Raw genomic sequence first — 24222 nt, forward strand, 5'->3', positions numbered from 1 at the left:
TACACACGCGGCTCCGCTCCGTACACCTTGTACACACACGGCTCTGCTCCGTACACCTCGTACACACACGGCTCTGCTCCGTACACCCTGTAAACCCCTCCTGACCCCACACAGAAACTTCCCCTCATCCAGCACCATGACAACCAGCACAGCAGAGTCCTGCATACACTGAGGCCCCTGATCATGTGACCCCTGACTCCTCCCCTCCTGTGACCTTATCCCAGGTCCTGTGCGCACAGAGCAGCCATATATGTGGAGTGCTGCTCTGCAGGTGGAGGTAGGTGCTGGAGAGGCCCTGTTATTGGGGCACATTAACCCCTTCATCACTTATTTGTCCATTTTTCCTGTTGTCGGGTGTTCTGATTAGTTTTCCCTGTATTTTCGGCCACATATTGTCAGCAGTGTAATTGTGGAGGGAAAGTAAGCAGGTGTCAAGTACGAGAGGGGTTCAAAGTTGTGCCTCTCCTTCACCACCACCGCTGTCATATGATGCAGAACTGGCCCCTAAGGAAAGTTCAGTGAGCGCTAACAAGCCCCGTCTACCCTCAGTGCTCCCGGCGATCAGTAAGCGCCACCTTTATTAACCCCTTTGCCTTTGAAGTCAATTTCAGCTTTTGTTTTTCCTTCCCTTCTTCCAAGAGCCATAACTTCTGTTAGTTTTCCCTTCCTATAGCCACATGGGGCTTGTTGGGTTTTTTTGTGGCACAAATTCTAGTTATAACATGCAAAGTACAGGAAAATGCAGTGAAATGGTTAAAACCCCCACAATTTTGCCATTTTGGGTTGAGGTTTTTTTTTTTACGATGTTCAGTGTTATTAGGGCTATAGCAACTTGTATTGATTTCTTCATCATTGAACTGGAGGGAAAAAATATCAAGAAATGTATTTTTTATTTTTGTTACGGGTTAATTCATTTTAAATTTTGGCAGAACAGTCTCTTATGAAGGCAGAATTTCCAAATGTTTATTTTTAATATTAATGTGTGAAAGGAGCAACAAAGAAGTGGCTCAAAAAGAAGCACATTAAGGTCATGGAGTGGCCTAGCCAGTCTCCAGACCTTAACCCCATAGAAAACTTATGGAGGGAGTTGAAGCTCTGAGATGACAAGCGACAGCCTCAAAACCTTAATGATTTAGAGATAATCACCAAAGAGGAGTGGACCAAAATTCCTCCTGACAGGTGCGCAAACCTCATCATCAACTGCAAAAAATGTCTGACTGCTATGCTTGCCAACAAGGGTTTAGCCACCAAGTATTAAATCTTGTTTCCCAGAGGGATCAAATACTTATTTCTCACTGCAAAATGCTAATAAATGTATATAATTTATACAATGTGATTTTCTGGATTTCATTTTTGATATTCTATCTCTCAATGTTAAAATTAACCTACCCTTAAAATTATAGACTGTTCATGTCTTTGTCAGTGGGCAAACTTACAAAATCAGCAAGGGATCAAATAATTATTTCCTTCACTGTAAGGCTAAGTTCATATTTCCATACGGTAACCTTTGTCTCTGCCCTGTCCTTCTGACCGCACATTCAAGCTCTTGCTCTTGAAGTCTAGAAAAAAGACCACTGAGGGGCGATCTAATAACCATGTATAAGTATATAAGGGGACAATACAAATATCTCTCCGAGGATCTGTTTATACCAAGGAAGGTGACGGTAACAAGGTGGCATTTTCTGCGTCTGGAGGAGAGAAGGTTTTTCCACCAACATTTCCACTCCCTGACGACTTTGCTTCCCCATTGACTTGCATTGGGTTTTGTGTTTCAGTCGGCCTCCGACTTTTCCCTATAGTCGGCCGATTTCGTTCGACCCGACTTTTGCGAAAGTCGGGATTCATGAAACCCGACTCGACCCGAAAAAAGGCAAAGTCGCTCATCTCCACTCCCAAGTGATCTCCTGATATCTTCCAACACGTATTCTCTGATCATCCCAAGATGCCCTCCTCTACACTTAAATGTTCCTCACCCAATTGCCTCCAAAACTTTCAGCTGGAACTTGAAAACCCAACTCTTCAAGACTGTTGCCTGCAATGACCCTGCTGCCACCTTAACACCACTGGAGCTGCCACAACCCCCCAACCTACTGTCTCCTTCCCCATTATTCTGTAGAATGTAAGCCCACAAGGACAGGGCCTTTACCCCTCATTACCTGTCTGTCATTGTTATTTAGTGAAGTTTGTGAGCAGATATTTCCATTTGTATCAGTTACATGCAAATGGAAGCAGAGGGGCCCCATGAGTTATTATAATAATCAGTTGGTCTCCTCAGCTTATGTTTGCATATAACTGATATACATATGTATACTTTTGCACATGAACTCCACTTGTTCCTCAAAAAGAAATGTGCGGAAATTTGAATTTAGCCTTAATTTAACTCCATTAGTATATTCTTAAAGTACAATACATGTTCTCGCGGCGTAAGGGGTTTAATACAGGACTAGAGAAAGAGTCTTAGGCAGTGTTAACGGTACACAGGTTATGCCACTGCACATAAATTGTTTTGAACTTGTATTAGCTGGGAAACATTTGCAATTCTGCTTTACACGCTGTCAGGTATAACAGCAGGGGGAATCACGCCGATCCCATTTCTGCCACCAATTTGGGGAAGTAACTCCACTGCATCCAATCGTCAGAACAATGACTCAGTTGGCTGACGAGAGATGGACGAGGCCACAGCTGTTTCCACTACTAGATGGATTATTGGGGAACTTGTAGTATATATACCAAGATGTTGGAAAACCCAGGTTGTTAGTGCACTGGATGTTGTTGCCAGCTGGAGCTTGATTCATGTGCTTTGGTCATGATAGCTATCGTCTGGATGTGAAGAACTATCTTAATGACTGTTGTGGTCAGCTGGAGCGGGAGACATGTGCTACGGTCATAGTATGGAGCGTGGACTGTAACAATAAACTATACTGGCGGGAGATACAAAAACTGTGGGCCAACAAAAAGTTAGTGACTAGCTCTCAGAGCAGGTCTCTGCTGTAATTACCTTTTCACTGCAGGAGGTCCTACTTCTAAGTAGTTTGTAGTGTCAGCTCTTTCTCACTTCTACAGTTATAATGAACTAGATGGAGGCCTGATGGTATCGTATCGGGAGGGTGGTAATGTCACGATGGGGACAGGCTTTGCAGCTTTGAAAATCTCTCCCCCCCATGTGCTCACCCACCTCTCCACTCTCTTTCCCCATGTGCTGACTTCTCCCATCTGTTCTCTCTTCTTTGACCTGTCTATCCCATGTGCTATGCCCCATCTGCTGTCTCTCTCCTTCCTGTGCTGTGTTCTCCCCTCATGTGCTGTCCCATTTGAGCTGTCTCCCCCTGTGCACTGTCTCTCACCCCTGTGTCTGACCATGTACAGAACGTAGCACAGTCTCTGGGCAGGGGAGGAAGCAAAAGACAATACTGACATTACAGCAGGAGATCACAGAGGAATAATAATAATAATAATCTTTATTTTTATATAGCGCTAACATATTCCGCAGCGCATTACAGTTTGCACACATCACCACCACTGTCCCCGATGGGGCTCACAATCTAAATTCCCTATCAGTGTGTTTTTGGAATGTGGGAGGAAACCCACGCAAACATGGGGAGAACATACAAACTCCTTGCAGATGTTGTCCTTGGTGGGATTCGAACCCAGGACTCCAGCACTGCAAGGCTGCAGTGCTATCCACTGAGCCACCGTGCTGCCCATACATAGGATACATTTTGTGAGGTAAAATATTGTTTAAAAACAGTTAGTGAAATATTTTACCTCACAAAATGAATCCTCTTTGATCCCCTGCTGTAATGCCAGTATTTTCTTTTGTTTCCTCCACTGCCCAGGAGATGCGGTATGCTCCGTACACGGTCAGATACAGACAATTTTTAAAATGAACTTTTGTTCGTGGGAAAACCCCTTTAATGTGATCGGCTTCCTCTACCTGCAGACACGTTGCGCATCTGCCACCGGGATCAGTCGAATGATTCGCTGCGCCTGCGCGAAATTCACGCAGGCGCAGTACGACGGTGTTCTGCTGGTGGTTCCACGCAGAGGCTGTATGAGTGTGTGAGTGTGAATGTATGTGTGTGTGTGTGTGTGTGTGTGGTGCATATGGCGTATATGAGTGTGTGTGTGGTGCAATGGTGTTCCGCTGGTGGTACCGCAATTGTATACACTAAAAGGTTGAGACAAGAGCGCAATAGGGTCTTATCCGGGTAAAATGTATAAATAATTAAGGTATTATACTCACCTTTTCAAAGAAAAAGTAAAGCCTGTATAGTATGTCAGCCTGCTGCACGTCCAACGGTCCACAGCGGAACCGCAACACAGTTACTTAGGAATAAATTCTTGGACTTTAAGTGCGCTGCCAGACAAATTCCATAACCACACAAGGTTAAGAAAGTTAACCCTTTAATCCCTACGCGTTTCGAAGCATAACACTTCTTCAGGGGTTGACACATCTGAAGAAGAAGTGTTATGCTTCGAAACGCGTAGGGATTAAAGGGTTAACTTTCTTAACCTTGTGTGGTTATGGAATTTGTCTGGCAGCGCACTTAAAGTCCAAGAATTTATTCCTAAGTAGCTGGTGGTACCGCGCAATAGGTAGTACCAGCAGCAGTTTCCATATTGAGACACCCATCACTTGGGTGTCCCAATATTGCGGTCGGTGAACTTCCTCCGCTTGGAATTCTGGGATACGGTGACATCTGGACAGAATAGGAAATTAAAACATTACGATGCAATTATATAAATAGATTCCATATGTTCAATTTGAGGGTGATAAGTCCCGTCCGTAAAGGCATCTTTAGGAATTGCAAATTTTCCTCTGACACACGCTGTTTACTGTACTACAAAAATAATGTGCTACTTTTACAAGTGAGTTTTACAGTGTTTTTTTTTTTTGCTGGACAAATCCTTTCTTACTGCCTTTTCAATATGCAATATATCAATGTATCATTATAGTGCATTCTTTATGATTTTACATCGGTTCCCATTCAGGTCCCTACAATATCGGATCCTCTCAGTGGAGATCTATATAAGAGAATTTTCCTGATTGACCCATTAAGGATGAATAAGGATAGGTACAAGATGGTGGAGAGGATATTACACCTCACCCTAGAGATCCTCTTCCGGCTTACTGGAGAGGTGAGAGATTCTGATGATGTCACATTTTAACATTTTTATTTATGAGAATTAGTGATGGGCAAACTCTTGGATGTTCAGGTTTGGCTGAACGTCTACAAAAAAAAGTTTGGTTCTGATACCAGAACAGTATCCGAACCCAGACCCCATTTAGATTACTGAGGGGCTCGAACATCCATTGTTTGCCTCAGTGTCATCTGCATAACAGCAGGGCTCTGAACGGCGGAAAGATCATTCCCGACAGTCAGAGAGCCGCAGTTCCCATGCTTTCAGATGATAGTGTGAACCTGTAACTGCGATCGGTGGTGAATAGTTTACTTCCTGTCACAGGCGTCTGCTGATGAGAGAGTACTACTCCCTTCAGCTCACACCTCTTCCATCCCTGACAAAAGTGAGAGCAGGCGCCGCTGATGGGAGCATTCATCAGCCGGCGCTTGTGCTTTAAATATTTTTTTTTAAATAAAGTGGGGTCTCTTCTATTATTCATTACGAGCTAAGGCAAAACTGACAGCTGCGGGCTACAACCCTCAGCTATCAGCTTTATATAAATAATTTAAAAAAAGCAGCATGGGGTCTCCCCCATTTTTGAAAACCAGCCAAACAAAAGCAAACAGGTGGGGGATGGTATTCTCAGACTGGTAAGGGGCCTTGGATATTGGCTCAACCCAGCCTAAAAATAGCAGCCAGCAGCCGCCCCAGAAAAGGCGCGTCTATTAAATGCGCCAATTCTGGCACTGTGGGTGGCTCTTGCCACTTGCCCTGGTTTAGTGGCAAGTGGGGGTAATGGTTGTGGAGTTGATGTTAGCTGTATTACATCAAGCCCACAGGTTAGTAATGGAGAGGCGTCTATAATGGAGACGCCAGTATAAAATCTATAATCTGACAGCCAGTATAAAATCCTTTAATCGAAAAAAAAGATACCGACACTTATATTTGCAATAAAAAAAGCAACATTATACTCATTTTACACCTATTCCATTGAAGCCTTTGTCCTCTGTAAAAAAGCAAAAATAATAAACAACCATATCTCTCACCTGTCCAAAAGTGAAGATAAGGTGAACATATATTCACTTAAAAATTCAGTTTTATTTGTTATAATTAAAATACACCAATGCTAAGTTTAATTTTGGTGTATTTTATTTATAGCAAATAATATTGAATTTTTAAGGGAATATATGTTCACCTGTTTTTGACTCCCTTTTCATGATTGATACTTTTGACAAAGTGAACATAAGCCATACTGTCCCACGCCATAATCCATCTCTGCGATATCTGGTTTACAACCTGAACAGAAAATGCTCGCAGTGATCTCATTGAGGTCACTGCAGTTCATCGTCTCAACAGTGACGTGAGCCTGGGAATGAAGCTACAGTGACATGCGGTAACCTCTATGACATCAACGCTTGTCGCTGTAGCTGCACTCGCAGCAACTCAAGGTTTTCAGCCGGAATGGTTGCATCATGCCACCATTAAGGTTGTAAACCAGATATCGCAGAGATGGCTTACGTCGTGAGACAGTATGGCTTATCTTCACTTCAGACAGGTGAGGGATATGGTTTATTATTTTCTGTTTTCTACAGGTGACATGGTCTTTAGTGGATTAGGTGTAATGTGCATATAACTGCTTTTTTTATTTAAAATAAAGGAGTATGTGTCTTTCTTTCAATTAAGGGATTATATTCTGTCTGTGTCTTTTTCCAATCTAATCTTTTTCCATAGGGTTAGTAATGGGGGCATCTTATAGACACCTCTCCATTACTAACCTGTGAGCTTGATGTCAGCTGGCATAAAACAGCTGATATCAAGCTCAAAACTATTACCCCACTTGCCACCACACCAGGACAAATTTATAACACAGACACCATCTGATTAATACAGCCATCAGCGGTGCCTGCTCTTACTGTTATCAGCGACAGCAGGCGTAGGCTGATGGGAGTAGTACCCTCTCACCAGCCGGCGCCTGTGACCAAAGGTAACCTTTTTACTGTCAGTCACAGATGCTAGCTCATGCTGTTCTCTGACAGTGTGGGAAACACAGCTCTCTCACCGGCAGTAATGCTCTTAACACTGATCAGAGCCGCCGGTGTTTCTCGCACTGTCATGCAGATGACATCGTGGGAAGCACCCAATTTTCGGCGTGCCGAACCCGGAGAAGTCCGTGTTAAGGTCTGTTCCCGAACACTAGGTGTTCGATACAGACCTCTGACTTTACCATTGGTTTTGCATATCTTTAATTGGAATAACAGATGGACAGAACTGGAGAGGTGAGGACTCTGGAAATGTCTGTAGTGAAATTTATTAATGTGTCTCTCCATAACCAGGATTATAAAATAGTGAAGAAAACTTCTAGTGAGCGTTGTCTGGCTCCTGTGTCTGAAGGAAGGGGAAGACCCTTGAGCCCAAAAAGAGGTCCTTCATCTCATCCCCTGGTACATGAGGACATCAATGACCAGAAGATCCTAGAACTCACCTACAAGATGATTGAGCTTCTGACTGGAGAGGTGACACTGCTGGAAATGCTGGGACATTATACAGTAACGTTATGAAGGGATGGGTGGATGACGGTATCATTGTATGTGTCAGGTTCCTATAAGATGTCAGGACATCACAATCTATTTCTCCATGGAGGAGTGGGAATATTTAGAAAGGCACAAAGATCTGTACAAGGACGTTATGATGGAGGTTCCCCAGCCCCTCACATCACCAGGTAATAAGGCTAAATACACACGGCCTATAATTATCTGTATGTAAAGAATGAATTCAGTCCCTGTATGTATTTCCTCCAGATCTATCTAGTAAGAGGACAACACCAGAGAGATGTCCCCGTCCTCTTCCTTCCCAGGATTGTAAACAAGAAGATCCCAATGTTCCTCAGGATCATCAGGTCGATGGAGATCAAGAATTACAGATAAATGGTCTTGGCAACTACAAGCCTATTGAAGGCCCCCAGGTTTGCCATTTATGTAATCCTGTTTCTTGTATTATACCAGCATTCAAAAAATGACAGATTATTTGAAACCATTTTAAAAAAATATTGAAAAATAATACAATATGGACAGACTATAAAAGTTTAGATTATCCCCATTTTCAGATTTGTAATACAATTTAAGCAATAAAAAACTCGAATTTGTATTTTTTAGTATAGAAATTTAGCATAAAAACTACATTTATTTGATATTGCTCTACAGCATAAATCGGAGCGTGGCTGAATGATTTCAGATGGGTATTCTTTTCCCTTAAGCGCTTTGGCATTGTAGAGAAGACATAGTTTAAAGAACTAATGGACACTAGTAAAGATCTAGAGACTAGTCCAGAGCTGCCTCAGGCTGATTTGTCACCGAATTGCTCTAGGTGATAGACAGATATCTCCCATGTGTGTATGTTGAGTGAGATTACCTGCACAGCCGCCTGGGGGCAGCATTGGACTAGGCTGATCTCTGCCTATGCCCTATGAAACTGTTCCTATGAAACTTTTGAGAGTTTCATAGAAAAACATGGCTCTGATTCATGCTACACACGTAGGAATCATTTTTTCCTTTCTGAAAGATTCGTTTCTTTTTTTATTAATTTCAGGATCAGGATCTGACCCATATTAGTACTGCAGAGTCATATGTGAGGGGTGATGAACAGTGTAAAGAGGAGATTCCTACAGATAACCACCCAGGTGAGTAGTAACCACTAAAGGCAGAGAAGGCACTGATTCACAAGCCGCTTTCTATTTATTTTTTCATGCACTAATTTTAACAACTGTTTCAGTTTTAGTCTCCCTCTTTCAGTCACAATACACATTAACTATGGCCAAAAATGTAATATGTTATGGGTGATAACACAGCGTAAGAGGGCATTAGCAAAAGTGTTTGACAGTGTGTATGCGTCACCTAGGTGACTGGTCTCGGTACTGTACCAGTAACACTACATTACTAAGAAGCTTGTGTAAGTGGATTTTGGATCCAGGATTTAGGAGCAACCAAAAGCTCTTGGGTGGGAAAGGATGCTCCCTGTTCGGGTCTTACAAGCTGAATGAAAGGCAGCTGAGACCGCTCAAAGAGTGAGTTGTGCTGGAGCTGAACAGAGGTGTGTTTGTTGGTGAAAGCATTTAAAACTGCTTGAGCTGCTACTGCCTGCGATACTAAGATTGGTAAGACTGTCACATTTTCTTTGATATGTTGTGCTGAAGGGACTGTTTGTTATTTATTTGTGCTGAACAAAGGCTGTTTTCATTTTGGAGAGGTAAAGATTATTAAAGACAATTAACTTTTTTTGCTTTGACTATGAAACCCGGTGCCTGTGTGCATTTCCAGGTGAACAGTATTTAGCTAAACCCCTTAAAGAGATAAAATATAAATGTGAAATTGAGCGTAAAATATTTAATCTCTGCTTTGTGCAAAAATGCAGGTGACTAAGTGTGTCACACAGACATCAATACCGAAGGCAGAAACTTCTCTACTGTTACATTGTGATCATTCACAACTGTTAGAAAATTGACCACATAACTTGCAATTATAACATTTCTATCTAGAAATTGTTTAAAAAAAATAATTTAAAAAATAATAAAAGTTGGTTTATTCTTAACAGATGACTGTTCTTGGAGCCCAGAAGCAAATCAAGTATCTTCAGTTTTTAAAGCAGATGATCATGTAATCACACAAGATATATATGAACAATATGAAGAGAATGCTGTTATTCCAAACATGCATTCAGATTTTTGCTGTGACGGACTATCATCTGAACCTTTTCAACAGGTCCGATCTTCTGATTCATCACAAATTGTCAAGCAAAATAAAAAAGCTCATATGGGAAAGAAGCCATATTCATGTTCAGAATGTGGAAAAAGTTTCAACCATAAATCAGATCTTGTTACACATGAGAGGATACACACAGGGGAGAAGCCATATTCATGTTTAGATTGTGAAAAATGTTTCAATCATAAATCAGATCTTGTTAAACATAAAAGAACTCACACAGGGGAAAAACCATTTTCATGTTCAGTATGTGAAAAATGTTTTAGCCAGAAATCAACACTTGTTAAGCATCAGAGGGTTCACACGGGAGAAAAGCCATTTTCATGTTCACAATGTGGCAAATTCTTTAAACAAAAATCAGTTTTAGCTGCACATGAAAGAAGTCACAGAGGGGAGAAGCCATTTTCATGCTTAGAATGTGGAAAGCATTTTACCAAAAAATCACATCTTGCTACACATCAGAGGCTACATACAGGGGAGAAACCTTTTTCATGTTTAGAATGTGGGAAAAGGTTTAACCAGAAATCAGTTTTGGTTACGCATCAGAGAAGTCACACGGGAGAGAAGCCGTATTCATGTTCAGAGTGTGGGAAATGTTTTAGCCAAAAATCAAATCTAGTTACACATCAAAGAATTCACACAGGGGAGAAGCCATATTCATGTTCTGAATGTGGAAAATTTTGTTCTCAAAAATCAGATCTTTTTAAACATCAGAAGAGTCACAGAGGGAAGAATACATTTTTATGCAGTGGATGTGGAAAGGGCTTCAACCAATACTCTGATCTAATTGAACATCAAAAATCTCACACTGAAAATCCTTGTCATGTCGAGAATATGGATGTTTTACCCACAGATCCCTTGTTCTTAGACATCAAGGAATTCATATATAGCTAATATTCAAACAACTAAATGGAGGGCACCATCACCAAATACAATGCATTACTTATTGGACAAAAGGGTGATCAACTTGGGACAAGTCAAAATACATGCTAGCAAACTGAGAGAAAAGAGACAAGTCACAAAGCCAGGAGACCACCAAACATAACAATTCCAAAAAATAATGATTTTATTAGAGTGTAGAAAAAACACACTATTATCAAAACATTTAAAAGCAATGTTTATAAACAAAAAGAATCATGCTCAACAAAGGCCCAATTGATAAAAAGATGTTTCCTATCATTACAGAAATTGCACAATACCCATAAGCCTACAGCTTGCAATGATCCTCAGTCTACTGAACCACCCCACAACCAGCTCTACCCTCTCCTAGTGTATCCTCAACCATCCGTGTAGACTGTGAGCCCTCGGGGGCAGGGTCCTCTCTCCTTCTGTACTTGTGTGTGTCTTGTATTGCTCATGTTTATTGTACTTGTCTATATTTCCCCTTTTCACATGTAAAGCGCCATGGAATAAATGGCGCTATATCTGTCATGATCTGAATTTGATCTGACAGTTTTAAAAGCACAGAGTGAACTTTTTTTCCTTTTGGCAAGTTGCCAAAGTGACTTGACTGTCCCCGGTGGTGGTTAGTGGTATCGCACTTTAGGTTTAATGCACACATAATTATGAATCAGGTGTGGGGCTCTATAAATGAGTCTCAGGGGGTGTAATCACTGCTGGTGATATTCATTCATTCATTGTTCTGAGTTGGTGAGAGCCTGGTGGAAGGATGGAGCTGAGGAGGAGTCCTGCGCAGCTTAGCCAGGGGGGACGTGTGTCAGCTATGGTGTCTGGACGAAGGGCTGGCATGGCGTGGTGGGGTCGCAGTGATGGGGTTGGCAGGAAGTGTCTGCATGGACTGGTGGAGTGGCGACTATGGAGAGTGGCACTCACCATGTGGGACTTGGCTGCTGAGCTGGACTCAAGCATGCTTGCCTTCGTGGCAGAAGCTGAACTCATCTTTGGGACTCTGGTTCTAAGCAGCAGCAACTGGTGGTGGACTCTGCTCCAAGGCTGCACTATGGTGAAGGACCCTGTTATGGTGAAGGATCCTGTTATGGTGATTGATCCGGGTGGAGGAGAAGACGCATGCAGGTGGAGGGCTCTGTTGCAGGAGCATAAGCACAGAGCATAAAGCTAAGTGGTGTCCCCCTGTATTGTCTCTTTCCCTCATGTGTGTTGTTAGTGCAGTGGTGGGATTAGTTTCTGCACCGACCAATTCCCTAGTGAGGGTTTAGGGTCAGGGCGAGCAAGGGCTTTGAGGTACGCGTGCGGCGCCCGGTGCGGAACCGGCATAGGGAACGTTAGGAGTGCAGGGACACTGGCTCAGGGGAGCTCAGGAGGTCTCCACTTCCCTATTCCCTATCGCAGGGCCCACCATTGTTAATGTTTCCCAGGTCCCCCTTATTATTTAAATTCGCCGTACTGGAGGCGGGGTTTCCAGAATTTATATTAACGTGTAATACCTAAATTCGCCAGGTGGAGGCGGTGTATCCATCTGCACGTTTTATTATTTAAATTCGCCCCACTGGAGGCGCTGTATCCAGGGTCACGTGTGTTATGGGTTCGCCTTGCGGAAACATCGGCGTCCAGACGCTCGTGACCATGACAATATCATTGTATAATAATAATAATAATGCCAAATGTAAACAACCACAGATGTATAATGGAAACTGATGGACTTGGACACTGCTCCACTTTATATATGCTCCTTAAATATCAATAGTATCAAGAACACTCAGTTGTTAGTAGCCAAACCCCAGAACAACCCTAGAGATGTAAGTACAGATCCAACAATGGTGTCTGCTCTATGGTCTGCCTGATCCATTAAAGATAACAAAAGTGGCTAACCAGAAGATTGTTGGATCTGTACTTGCATCTCTAGGGTTGTTCTTGGGTTTGGCTACTAACAACTGAGTTTTCTTGACACTATTGATATTTAAAGGAGCATATATATAGTGGAACAGTGTCCAAGTCCCATCAGTTTCCATTATACATCTGTGGTTGTTTACATTTGGCATTATGGGTATTGTGCAATTTCTGTAATGATAGAAAACATCTTTTTGTCAATTGGGCCTTTGTTGAGCATGATTCTTGTTGTTTATAAACATTGTTTTTCAATATTTTTATAATAGTGTGTTTGGTCTGTTTTTTTATACACTCTAATAAAATCATTATTTTTTGGAATTGTTATGTTTGGTGGTCCCCTGGCTTTGGAATGACTTGTCTCTTCTCTCTCAGTTTGCTAATATATTAATAACCATACCTTAAAGGAATTGCCTGTGCTTCTTTCAAATGGCCACTATACTGGCTACTACAGCTCTGGCAAAAATTAAGAGACCACTGCAACATTTTCTGTTTGTCTGATTTTTCTCTTTATAGGTATATTTTTGAGTAAAATGTAAATTGCTCTTTTATTCTATAAACTACTGACAACATGTCTCCGAATTTCCAAGCACTACATTTTGTATCTATTTTCAGAAAATGAGAAATGGTCAAAATGAAAAAAAAATGCAGGGCTTGCAGACCTCAAATAATGCTAAGAAAGCAAGTTCATAATCATTTAGAAACAACAATACTAATGTTTTAACTCAGGAAGAGTTCAGAAATCAATATTTTGTGGAATAACCATGATTTTTAATCACAGCTTTCATGCGTCTTGGCATGCTTTCCACCAGTCTTTCACACTACTTTTGGGTGACCTTATGCCACTCCTGGTGCAAACATTTAAGCAGTTCTTCTTTGTTTGATGGCTTGTGACTATCCATCTTCCTCTTGATTACATTCCAGAGGTTTTCAATGGGGTTCAGGTCTGGAGAATGGGTTGGCGATGACAGGAATTTGATGTGGTGTTCCTTCAGCCACACATTGATTGACCTAGCTGTGTGGCATGGTGCATTGTCCTGCTGGAAAAAACAGTCCTCAGAGTTGGGGAACATTGCCTGAGCAGAAGGAATCAACTGTTTTTCTGGGATAACCTTGTATGCGGCTTGATTCATACGTCCTTTGCAAAGATTAACCTACCCAATTCAAGCCTTGCAGAAGCATCCCCAGATCATCACCGATCCTCCACCAAATTTCACAGTGGGTGCAAAACACTGTGGCTTGTACACCTCTCCAGGTCTCCGTCTAACCATTAGACAACCAGGTGTTGGGAAAAGCTGAAAATTAGACTCATCAGAGAAGATTACCTTACTCCAGTCCTCTATGGTCCAATCCTTATGGTCTTTGGCAAACTTTAGCCTGGCTCTCCTTTGTTTCTCATTGATGAAAGGCTTTTTTTCTAGCTTTATATGACTTGAGCCCTGCCTCTAGGAGCCTGTTACGAACTGTTCTTGCCGTGCACTTCATCCCAGCTGCCATTTGCCATTCCTTTTGTAGGTCACTTGATGTCATCCTGCAGTTGCTGAGTGACATTCGAATGAGATGATGGTCATCCCGATCAGTGGAGAGTCGTTTTTGACCTGTCTTTTGTAGCTTTGTTGTCCCCAATGTCTGCTGCTTGACCTTGTTGTAATGGACTGCCATCTTAGAAATTTTAAGGATGGAGGCAACATGAAGCTCACTGTATCCCTCTGCTAGTAAAGCCAAAATTGAGCCCTTCTTTCCTCACTCAAGACTTTTCTTTTCAACGCCTTTGGCATGGTTAAAAGTTATTTTTTCATTTCTATTACTTTTGGGATATTACTAGCACTTGTTTTGCCATCCAGCTTGTCCTATTGCAAGAGGATTGTGAACACCATGGCAGGGTTTTTTATACTTTCCTTCGTTAAATAAGATTTGGTTCAGGTGATCACCTAATCAGAAGCACATTAAGTAGAATGAGGTGTACTCTGGTTGGAATTCAGCTGACACTGGAATGGAATGGCTGTCAGATGTGTAGAGAAGCTGATTTTTATAAAACTGTGCAGTGGTCTCTTAATTTTTGCCAGATCTATATAAGTAGCAACTGCCATCTCCTATCTTAGTAATGTAACAATCTGTCTTTAGTGAATACAGATTTTACTGCGAACTGAGGTTTGTGAAAATGAATAATCAGTCATGGTGGAGAAAGTGGTAGATTTGCTTATTTTCACTTATACTATTGATTTATGAAATAAAAACTAAAACGACCGTTACTCTTTAAGAACCCTTTCAATGCTTTGGAACATAAAGTGTGACTAATTTCCTCAAGCTTTCTAAAATGTTTTAACAATAAAGAAACATTATAACTGTGTAATTGTTATTTGACCAATACATTGTAATTACTACGTATGAGCTATCCACAGATTTTCTGAGTTTTGTTTTCTACAAAAGAACTTAGCGACAAAAGTGTTCCTATTGTTAGTCTTTTGGAAACAGACCCACCCCAAAGCTATTAACAGAACTAAACTTTTCAATTCTTTCTGGAAGAATGATACTTTTTTTTTATATGTGTAAACTATTTATTACAAGTAGTTATACAGAACACAATTTGTTGTTGACCTGCATAGAGCTTTGACCATCAGTAACATACTACGCCACCAGGGACGCAGATCCTGCAGTGCCAGACGTGTCCTCCTGCTTAAGCCAGTAAATGTTCTGGCCCATCTGAAGTTTGATAGAGAGCATTTGGATTATCCAGAAGAGTATTGGGAGAATGTCATGTGGTCTGATGAAACCAAACTGTTTGGTAGAAACAAAACTTGTCTCGTTTGGAAGAGACAGAATGCTGAGTTGCATCCAAAGAACATCATACCTACTGTGAAGTATGGGGGTGGTAACATCATGCTTTGGGGCTGTTTCTCTGCAAAGGGACCAGGACGACTGATCAGTGTACATGAAAGAATGAATGGGGCCATATATCGTGAGATTTTGAGTGCAAACCTCCTTCCATCAGCAAGGGCATTGAAGATGAAATGTGGATGGGTCTTTCAGCATGATGGTGATCCCAAGCACACCGCCAGGGCAACAAAGGAGCGGCTTCGTAAGAAGCACATGAAGGTCGTGGAGTGGCCTAGCCAGTCTCCAGATCTCAACCCCATCGAAAAGTTTTGGAGGGATTTGAAAGTCCGTGTTGCAAAGCGAGAGGCCCAAAACATCATTGAGGAGAACTGCATGGAGGAATGGGCCAACATACCACCAAGAGTGTGTGCCAACCTCGTGAAGACTTACAGAAAACTTTTGACCTAGTCATTGCCAACAAAGGATATATAACAAAATATTGAGATGAACTTTTGTTAATGACCAAATAATTATTTTCCACCATAATTTGAAAAATAAATCTTGCCAAATCAGACAAGGTGATTTTCTGGATTTTTTTTCTCATTTTGACTCTCATAGTTGTGGTCTGCCTGTCATGGCAATTACAGGCCTCTCTCATCTTTTTAAGTGGGAGAACTTGCACAATTGGTGGCTGACTAAATACTTTTTTTCCTCACTGTAAATGGAAAATCTGACATTTTTTTTAGGTCTCCGTTATACTGTTAATAACGGAGATCGCAACACTGGGTCGGTAAAAACCGACCCGTTTCAGGTTCTCTGGGGTCTCGGCTACCCCCGGCAGCCGAGATTCTGGATAAATTCTGTTGCTATGGGACGCTAAAACCTTAAACCTCAGCACCATTAAAAAGTGGGGCTGTGGTTTAAGTACCCTTAACTGCCGCCGTTAAAAGGCGTTTCGGCGGTCGTTAAGGGGTTAAATGTAACTCATCATTCTCCGCTGCTTGAGCCGATCACCAGCAGAGCAGGGGAGAATGATGAGAGCCGTGTTCAGCACCTGGCCCCGTGGAACAGCGCTTACTGCAACACTTCTTCCCTGGCGCCCGTCCGTGTGGTACTGATGCGGCACACACATGTCACACGTGTGCCGCAAGTATGACACACATGGACACTGACATCTCCGGTACTGGAAATATCAGGACGTGTGAAAGAGGCGTTATAGCGGGTTTTTACAGTCATATGTTAAAGTTTCGGCACCCCTATTAATGTTAAGCTTTTTTCTTTATAACAATTTTGGTTTTTGCAACCGCTATTTCAGTTTCATATATCTAATAACTGATGGACTCAGTTATATTTCTGGATTCAAATGAGGTTTATTGTACTAACAGAAAATGTGCAATCTGCATTTAAACAAAATTTGACCGGTGCAAAAGTATGGGCACCCTTATCATTTTCTTGATTTGAACACTCCTTACTACTTTTTACTGACTTCCTGAAGCACTAAATTGGTTTTGTAACCTCATTGAGCTTTGAACTTCATAGCCAGGTGTATCAAATCATGAGAAAAGGTATTTAAGGTGGCCACTTGCAAGTAGTTCTCCTATATGATTCTCCTATGAAGAGTGGCATCATGGGCTCCTCAAAACAACTCTCAAATGATCTGAAAGCAAAGATTATTCAACATAGCTTTTCAGGGGAAGGATACAAAAAGTTGTCTCAGAGATTTAACCTGTCAGTTTCCACTGTGAGGAACATAGTAAGGAAATGGAAGAACACAGGTACAGTTCTTGTTAAGCCCAGAAGTGGCAGGCCAAGAAAAATATCAGAAAGGCAGAGAAGAAGAATGGTGAGAACAGTCAAGGACAATCCACAGACCACCTCCAAAGACCTGCAGCATCATCTTGCTGCAGATGGTGTCACTGTGCATCGGTCAACAATACAGCGCACTTTGCACAAGGAGAAGCTGTATGGGAGAGTGATGCGAAAGAAGCCGTTTCTGCAAGCACGCCACAAACAGAGTCGCCTGAGGTATGCAAAAGCACATTTGGACAAGCCAGTTACATTTTGGAAGAAGGTCCTGTGGACTGATGAAACAAAGATTGAGTTGTTTGGTCATACAAAAAGGCGTTATGCATGGAGGCTAAAAAACACAGCATTCTAAGAAAAACACTTGTTACCCACAGTAAAATTTGGTGGATGTTCCATCATGCTTTGGGGCTGTGTGGCCAATGCCGGCACCGGGAATCTTGTTAAAGTTGAGGGTCGCATGGATTCAACTCAGTATCAGCAGATTCTTGACAATAATGTGCAAGAATCAGTGACGAAGTTGAAGTTACGCAGGGGATGGATATTTCAGCAAGACAATGATCCAAAACACCGCTCCAAATCTACTCAGGCATTCATGCAGAGGAACAATTACAATGTTCTGGAATGGCCATCCCAGTCCCCAGACCTGAATATCATTGAACATCTGTGGGATGATTTGAAGCGGGCTGTCTATGCTTGGTGACCATCAAACTTAACTGAACTGGAATTGTTTTGTAAACAGGAATGGTCACAAATACCTTCATCCACGATCCAGGAACTCATTAATAGCTACAGGAAGTGACTAGAGGCTGTTATTTTTGCAAAAGGAGGATCTACGAAACATTAATGTCACTTTTTTTTTTTTTTAAATTCTTTATTTTCAAATTTAAGCCACACCATGAAACACAACACCATTTCACAAATACAGCTGGCGAAGTATTGATTAGGAGTTGGTCCAAGGTGAGAGAAAAGAAAAGAGGGGAGGGAAATGTGGGTGGGAAAAAGAGAGAATGAAGGAAAGGGTAAAGAGGGATACATAATAATGAACAGTATCAATAACAACAAAAAAGTAGCCGTCGGCATGGTCACAAGCATTCGATGGGTGTATTTAAGAAAATAGCATGGGTGGACTGTTCTGTAAGCAACCGTGGGATCAGTTACCCCAGTATAAAGGCCATCAGGTCAAGTAAGACTTCATGCGACATTAGATTTCTCACCAAGAGGATTATCCTTTAGATATTTAGTCCATGGGGCCCAGGTCAACACATAAGAACTATGATTAAAAATCTCCCAGCTAGACAGCTCTTCCTGACAAGAAACCTGATTTATCTTAACGTGCCACTTCTCCAATGTGGGGGGGGCAACATCTTTCCAGTGTACAGCTATCAGCTGTTTTGCAGCACTTAGCATCAATGGGAGTAGACCATGCTTTTTTGGTAAGAAATCTTTTGATGGGCACGAAAGAAAAACTTCCGTAGCCCTAAGATTAGTCTTTATTAGTTGTTATTTTTTGAGAACTAGCTCAACGCCATCCCAAAAATGTCTGTTTAGGACAGTCCCAGAATATATGTGAGTGATGTCCTCCAGAGTTGAGACATCTCCAACAAGCATCATTATCAGCAAGACCCATCTGAAAGAGCTTTGCGGGAGTCAAATGCCACCTAGTCAATATTTTATAAGAATTTTCCTGCAAAAGTACACACCTAGAAAATCCCTGTGCACTAGATAGCATTCTAGATATTTGTTCCTCTGTGAATGTAGTGTTGAGTTCCATTTCCCAGGAGTAAATAAATCAGGGTTTAAAATGTTCTCTCGGAGAGATAAGGTGTGAGTAAATACGAGATAGAATTTTTAGCCGTGGAGGCGGAAGTTTGATCATAATATCTAACCAGGACCAATTGGATTTGGTCGGGAATTTCTTCCTAAATTGTAGAAGTGTACGTCGAATGTGCTGGCTCTGAAGAAAATTAGTTGGTTGTGTCGTTGCACTTGGTGGCCAAACTTCTCTCTGTAATATTTTATTACCATAAAAGCTACTCAATGTTTCTCTAGGGAGGGTAGACCATAAATTATATGGATCTTGAAAATCAAGATCTATTAGATAGGGTATTGAGCCAATCGGCGTTAACGTCGAGGGAAAAGTGTCCTCCGGTAGTTCCCCCAACACCAATCTTTTGATACGTTATGTAGTAGAAGTTATCTCATCTAGTCTAAGAGCGACTGGTGGTCTAGCTTTAGTCCAGAGATAAGGTAAACCCCTCGGGCCCAATAGAGCCAGGTCAACACTAATTCCCTCCCCACCTTCAGCACAAGACAAACCACCTTTAATCATCTGCTAAGATGAATTGCTTTATAATATAAAAGGGGGTCTGGGACTCCCAATCCACCAGAGGAGACTGGATAAGAAAGAAGCCTATATGACAACCTAGCCGGTTTAGATTTCCAGATAAATTTTCCTATTAGTGATTTTAACGACCCGAAAATGGTCAGGGGTATCTGAATCGGAACCATATTCATGGTATACAATATGATAGGCATGATATACGCCTTAAACACATTAATGCGACCCATCCAGGATAAAGTGGGTAGGTTATATTTATGCATCAGGTTTGTAACTTTTTTAATTAAAGGAATGAAATTACTTTGAAATAAGTTAGTGGGGTCTCTAGTTATGAATATTCCTAAATATTTAATAGAGCTATTAGCCCAAGAGAAGGGAGTCTGTGTACGAATAGTGGAGAGTTGAGAATGAGGGAGAGTAATATTTAACGCTTCAGGTTTAGTTAGATTAATTTTAAAATTAGAGAGGAAGCCAAACTGTTGAAAAATTTGAAGGATGATCGGGAATGCCTGAGACGGGTTGGAAATGAGGAAAAGCAGATCGTCTGCGAAAGCTAGCGTTTTGAGTATCCCCGGACCCACCGACAACCCCTCTATGCATTGGTCTTGTCTGATGCTTTGTATCAAAGTTTCTATAAATAAAATGAACAAGGATGGAGACAAAGGGCATCCCTGCCTAGTCCCGTTGTGAATCTCAAAGCTGTTCGACAGGGTGCCATTGATCCTGACCTTGGCCGTTGGTTGAGACTAGAGAGAGAGAACTGCTGTTATATATTGAGGAGGTAAGCCAAACTTAATCAATACCTGTTCCATAAACCTCCAGCACACTCTGTCAAAAGCCTTCTCGGCATCCGTTGACAGGAGTACTGAGGGGAACTGCCCGGTCTTGGCATATATTATAGACTGTATGGCCCTAGTGGAGTTGTCCTTCCCTTCCCTACCCCTCACAAAGCCCGCTTGATCCACATGAATTAGTTTGGGTAAAAAGTTGCTTATTCTACCCGCTAGTATTTTAGCCCACATTTTGATGTCAGCATTAAGCAATGAGATTGGTCTGTAGCTGGTGCACAAGTTGGGATCCTTACCCTCCTTCGGGAGAACCGTGATGTATGCCTCCAGGGATTGCTTAGGGGGGAGCTGGCCCTCCAAATAGGAATTAAACAAGGACACCAGATGGGGTAAGAATGATTTTATGAACTTTTTATAGTATATAATGGGGAGACCATCCGGGCCTGGGGCCTTTCCGTTTGGAATGGTGGAGAGGGTGTCTAAAATTTCTTTAGGGGTAACCGGAGCAGTCAGTAAAGATTGGCCTTCCCAGGTTATTTTAGGGAGATTTAGTGGAATCAGAAACGCTTTGATTTTTACTATAGCTGTTATTGGGTCTTGCATGCTATCTGGTATGCTTAAGTTGTATAAACTGTCGTAAAAGGATCTAAACTCCTCGGCAATATCTGCGGTCTCGAAAATTGAAGAACCGTCCAGAGCTTTGAGTTGCCTAATAAACGTCTTGTCTTGCTGCTTTTTAAGCAGTGAAGACATAAGCTTACTACTTTTATTGCCGTGGAGATAGAACCTCTGTTTACTTCTCATATAAGTTTTGGCCAATTGAATATTTAAAAGATTTTTTAGTGAATTCCTTAGATCCGTCAGTTCAGTTTGTATCTTATTTACTTGAGATCTCTTGTGCAATCTTTCCAAGGAATTAATTTGGTGCAAAATAGACATAACCTGTTTTGTTCTTTCTTTTTTGAGATGGGAACTCAAAGCTATAAATTCTCCCCTCATTACAGCTTTATGTGATTCCCACACCATAGGTAAGGGCGTGCCGGAGTGTAAATTTGTCTGGAAAAAGAATTCAAGAGTGCCAGTCAGTTTCGTAATGTGGGAATCAGAATCTAATAATGTCTCGTTAAGTGACCATGACTTGGCTGGCCGCGGAAGGGTTACCATGCCTATGTCGAGAAAAATAGGAGCATGGTCCGAGAGAGAGATAATGTCTATAGTCGCATTTTTAACTAATAGGAGATAAGCTGTTTGTGTCAATAGATAGTCAATTCTGTGATAGCTACCGCACGGGTGGGAATAAAAAGTGTAGTCTCTGCCCGAAGGAAAGAGTGTCCTCCAGGGATCTATCAAATGCAATTCTTGTAAAGAAAGGTGTAATTTTCTCAGTGTCCTTTGAGAAAGGGTCGACTTGCCCGTTGAGGTATCTAGGGATGGGTTAAGTGACACATTAAAGTCCCCCCCCATCAACAACAAACCCTCCGTAAATAGTTTTAAGGTATTCATTGTTTTGCACAGCCATCCAATCTGATTCCTATTTGGGGCATATAGGTTACACAGAGTAACTTTAGTATTGGCTATAAGGCCCTTTATTATAATATATCTACCTTCGGAATCTGATACGCAATCATGCAAGACAAAAGGAACATTCTTTTTAATAGCAATGCTCACTCCTCTAGACGCCGACCCACCCGTACTATGATACCAGGTCGGGTAACGGGATCTAGACATATCCGGGACTCTCCCCATTTTAAAATGTGTCTCCTGTAGGAAGACTACACTAGCCTTTTTTGAATATAAAAGGTTCAATACCTGGCTCCTCTTACACGAGGAACGTAAGCCCTTTACATTGTATGAAGCCACTACCATAGTGGCGAAATTGACTTTATCACCCATAGCATAATAGGTGGAGCAAAAAAAAAAAAATGATTATGTGCTCCATGCCGACGAGCCACAAAAAATACAAAATACAAGGTAACATAACGTAGGGGGTCAAACATACCCCCATAGCAGAGCAGGGAATTACATCACCAATACACGAGTTGTACATGTTAGCTTATAGGGCAGTTAAATGAAAGCAGCAACACATAGGCAGATGCTAATCAAAGCAAACTAAAGTGATCAAAAACATTACAGAGTTACACAAAAATTTCCGGGTCTAAATGTGAGAAAATACGGCTAGACAGAGCACAAGAGAACTCAGGGGGGCATCTCTTTCCTCGCCCCAGATTTCCCTCCTTTAGGAGGCATGCGTCTCTTCACTGAGGCCCAGTCCCCCTGACCTCCTGCATAAGCATTGATAGGAGGAGGCGTGCGAAGATCCATGTCTAAAGGTAACCATGAAGGAATATCAATAGGAGCAATGTCGAATGTGTCCCATATTTTGGTTAAATCTTCGGGGCTCCTCACTGTTAGTTGTTTGCCGTCTCCATGTACAGATATTCCAAACGGAAATAGCCATTTGTAAAGGATTTTACGCGAGCGTAACACTTCCAAGAGGGGCCTTAGGATTCTTCTTTTTGCAAGAGTCGACGGCGCAATGTCCTGATAAAGTTGGATAGCAGATCCTTCATAGGTGAGATTTTTAAGGGTTCAGAAGGCTTAGGCTTGGGTCTGAGCGATCTATGGACCCTCTCTATTACAATTTGGTCGCATTTTTCTTGCGAGATTAAGAGGGCAAAGATCTCTTTCGTGGATTTTTCTAATATTTCTGTAGAGACACTTTCAGGCAAGCCTTTAATCCTTATATTTTTTCCTCGACTCCGATTTTCTTGATCTTCTAAAGCCAGAAGAGAGTTATTAAGCTGTGTTCTGTGGTAGTCCAGATGATCTCTCATGGCATTGGAGTGGCTAATGAGAGAGGACTGAGATGATTCAAGGGGCTCCACTCTATTACCAATATGTAACAAATCTGCTCTCATACCAGATATCTCCGTGACCAAAGGCTTTAAAGCTTGGGCCAGGAGTTTTTTGAAGACTGATCTAGATAACTTCCCAGAGTCTGATTGGGTAATATCACTTATTTATTTTTTTATAGCGCTAACATATTCCGCAGCGCTTTACAGTTTGCACACATTTTCATCACTGTCCCCGATGGGGCTCACAATCTAAATTACCTATCAGTATGTCTTTTAGAATGTGGGAGGAAACCGGAGTACCCGGAGGAAACCCACGCAAACATACAAACTCCTTGCAGATATTGTCCTTGGTGGGATTCGAACCCAGGACCCCAGAGCTGCAAGGCTGCAGCGCTAACCACTGAGCCACCGTACTGCCCGAGACATCACTTGAGTCCGAATCCTCGACATGTTCCTCCACCTCAGCATTTGTATGCAGCTTTTTAGGTGTGGACCTAGCCTATACAGGTTTATTTTTCAGAAATTTTCCATTTCACTCTGCCTGCCCTGATGTACACTAGTAGCCAGCGGTTTTGCACGCTCTTTATTAGATTTAACCATAATGCTTAATTAAAGCGTGCGTTTGAATCACCCCTCGTGCATTCAGGAAAAGTCTACTAATGCATGTTCATAGATGAAGATAACCCCATGCGTCTTGAAAGGTGATGCGCTGACATGAGTGGATAGGGCGGTATCAGCGCTGTAATGTGGTGCACTATATAGAAAGTTTCACACTGCCGTGGCATAAGATTAGGCCGGTTTCGGCGCCTCTGAAAGGGGGGAGCGGTACCCCCAAACCCCAGGTCGCCCCAGTTCCCTGTGTGCAACAGGAGCGACCACCTCAAATTCCCCAGGCAATGCACCAGGAGCACCCAGCACCGCGGTCACCCTCCGTT

At 42.0% G+C, this 24222-nt stretch overlaps 1 protein-coding gene across 1 annotated transcript in view; it reads left to right on the forward strand.

Moving 5' to 3' along the window:
* Positions 1 to 212: 212 nt before the first annotated feature.
* The window catches only part of LOC141055827 (uncharacterized), a 182002-nt gene continuing 157992 nt past the window's right edge, over positions 213 to 24222 (forward strand). Inside the window, exons 1-2 of the mRNA XM_073552545.1 lie at positions 213 to 277; positions 4993 to 5139. Coding sequence (XP_073408646.1) covers positions 251 to 277; positions 4993 to 5139 — 174 coding nt within the window. The 5' untranslated portion in view covers positions 213 to 250. The remainder of the gene's footprint in view (positions 278 to 4992; positions 5140 to 24222) is intronic.

The sequence above is a fragment of the Dendrobates tinctorius genome, unplaced genomic scaffold, assembly GCF_039654945.1.
Source record: "Dendrobates tinctorius isolate UK_male_01 unplaced genomic scaffold, ASM3965494v1 ptg000192l, whole genome shotgun sequence".
Classification (NCBI taxonomy): Eukaryota; Metazoa; Chordata; class Amphibia; order Anura; family Dendrobatidae; genus Dendrobates; species Dendrobates tinctorius.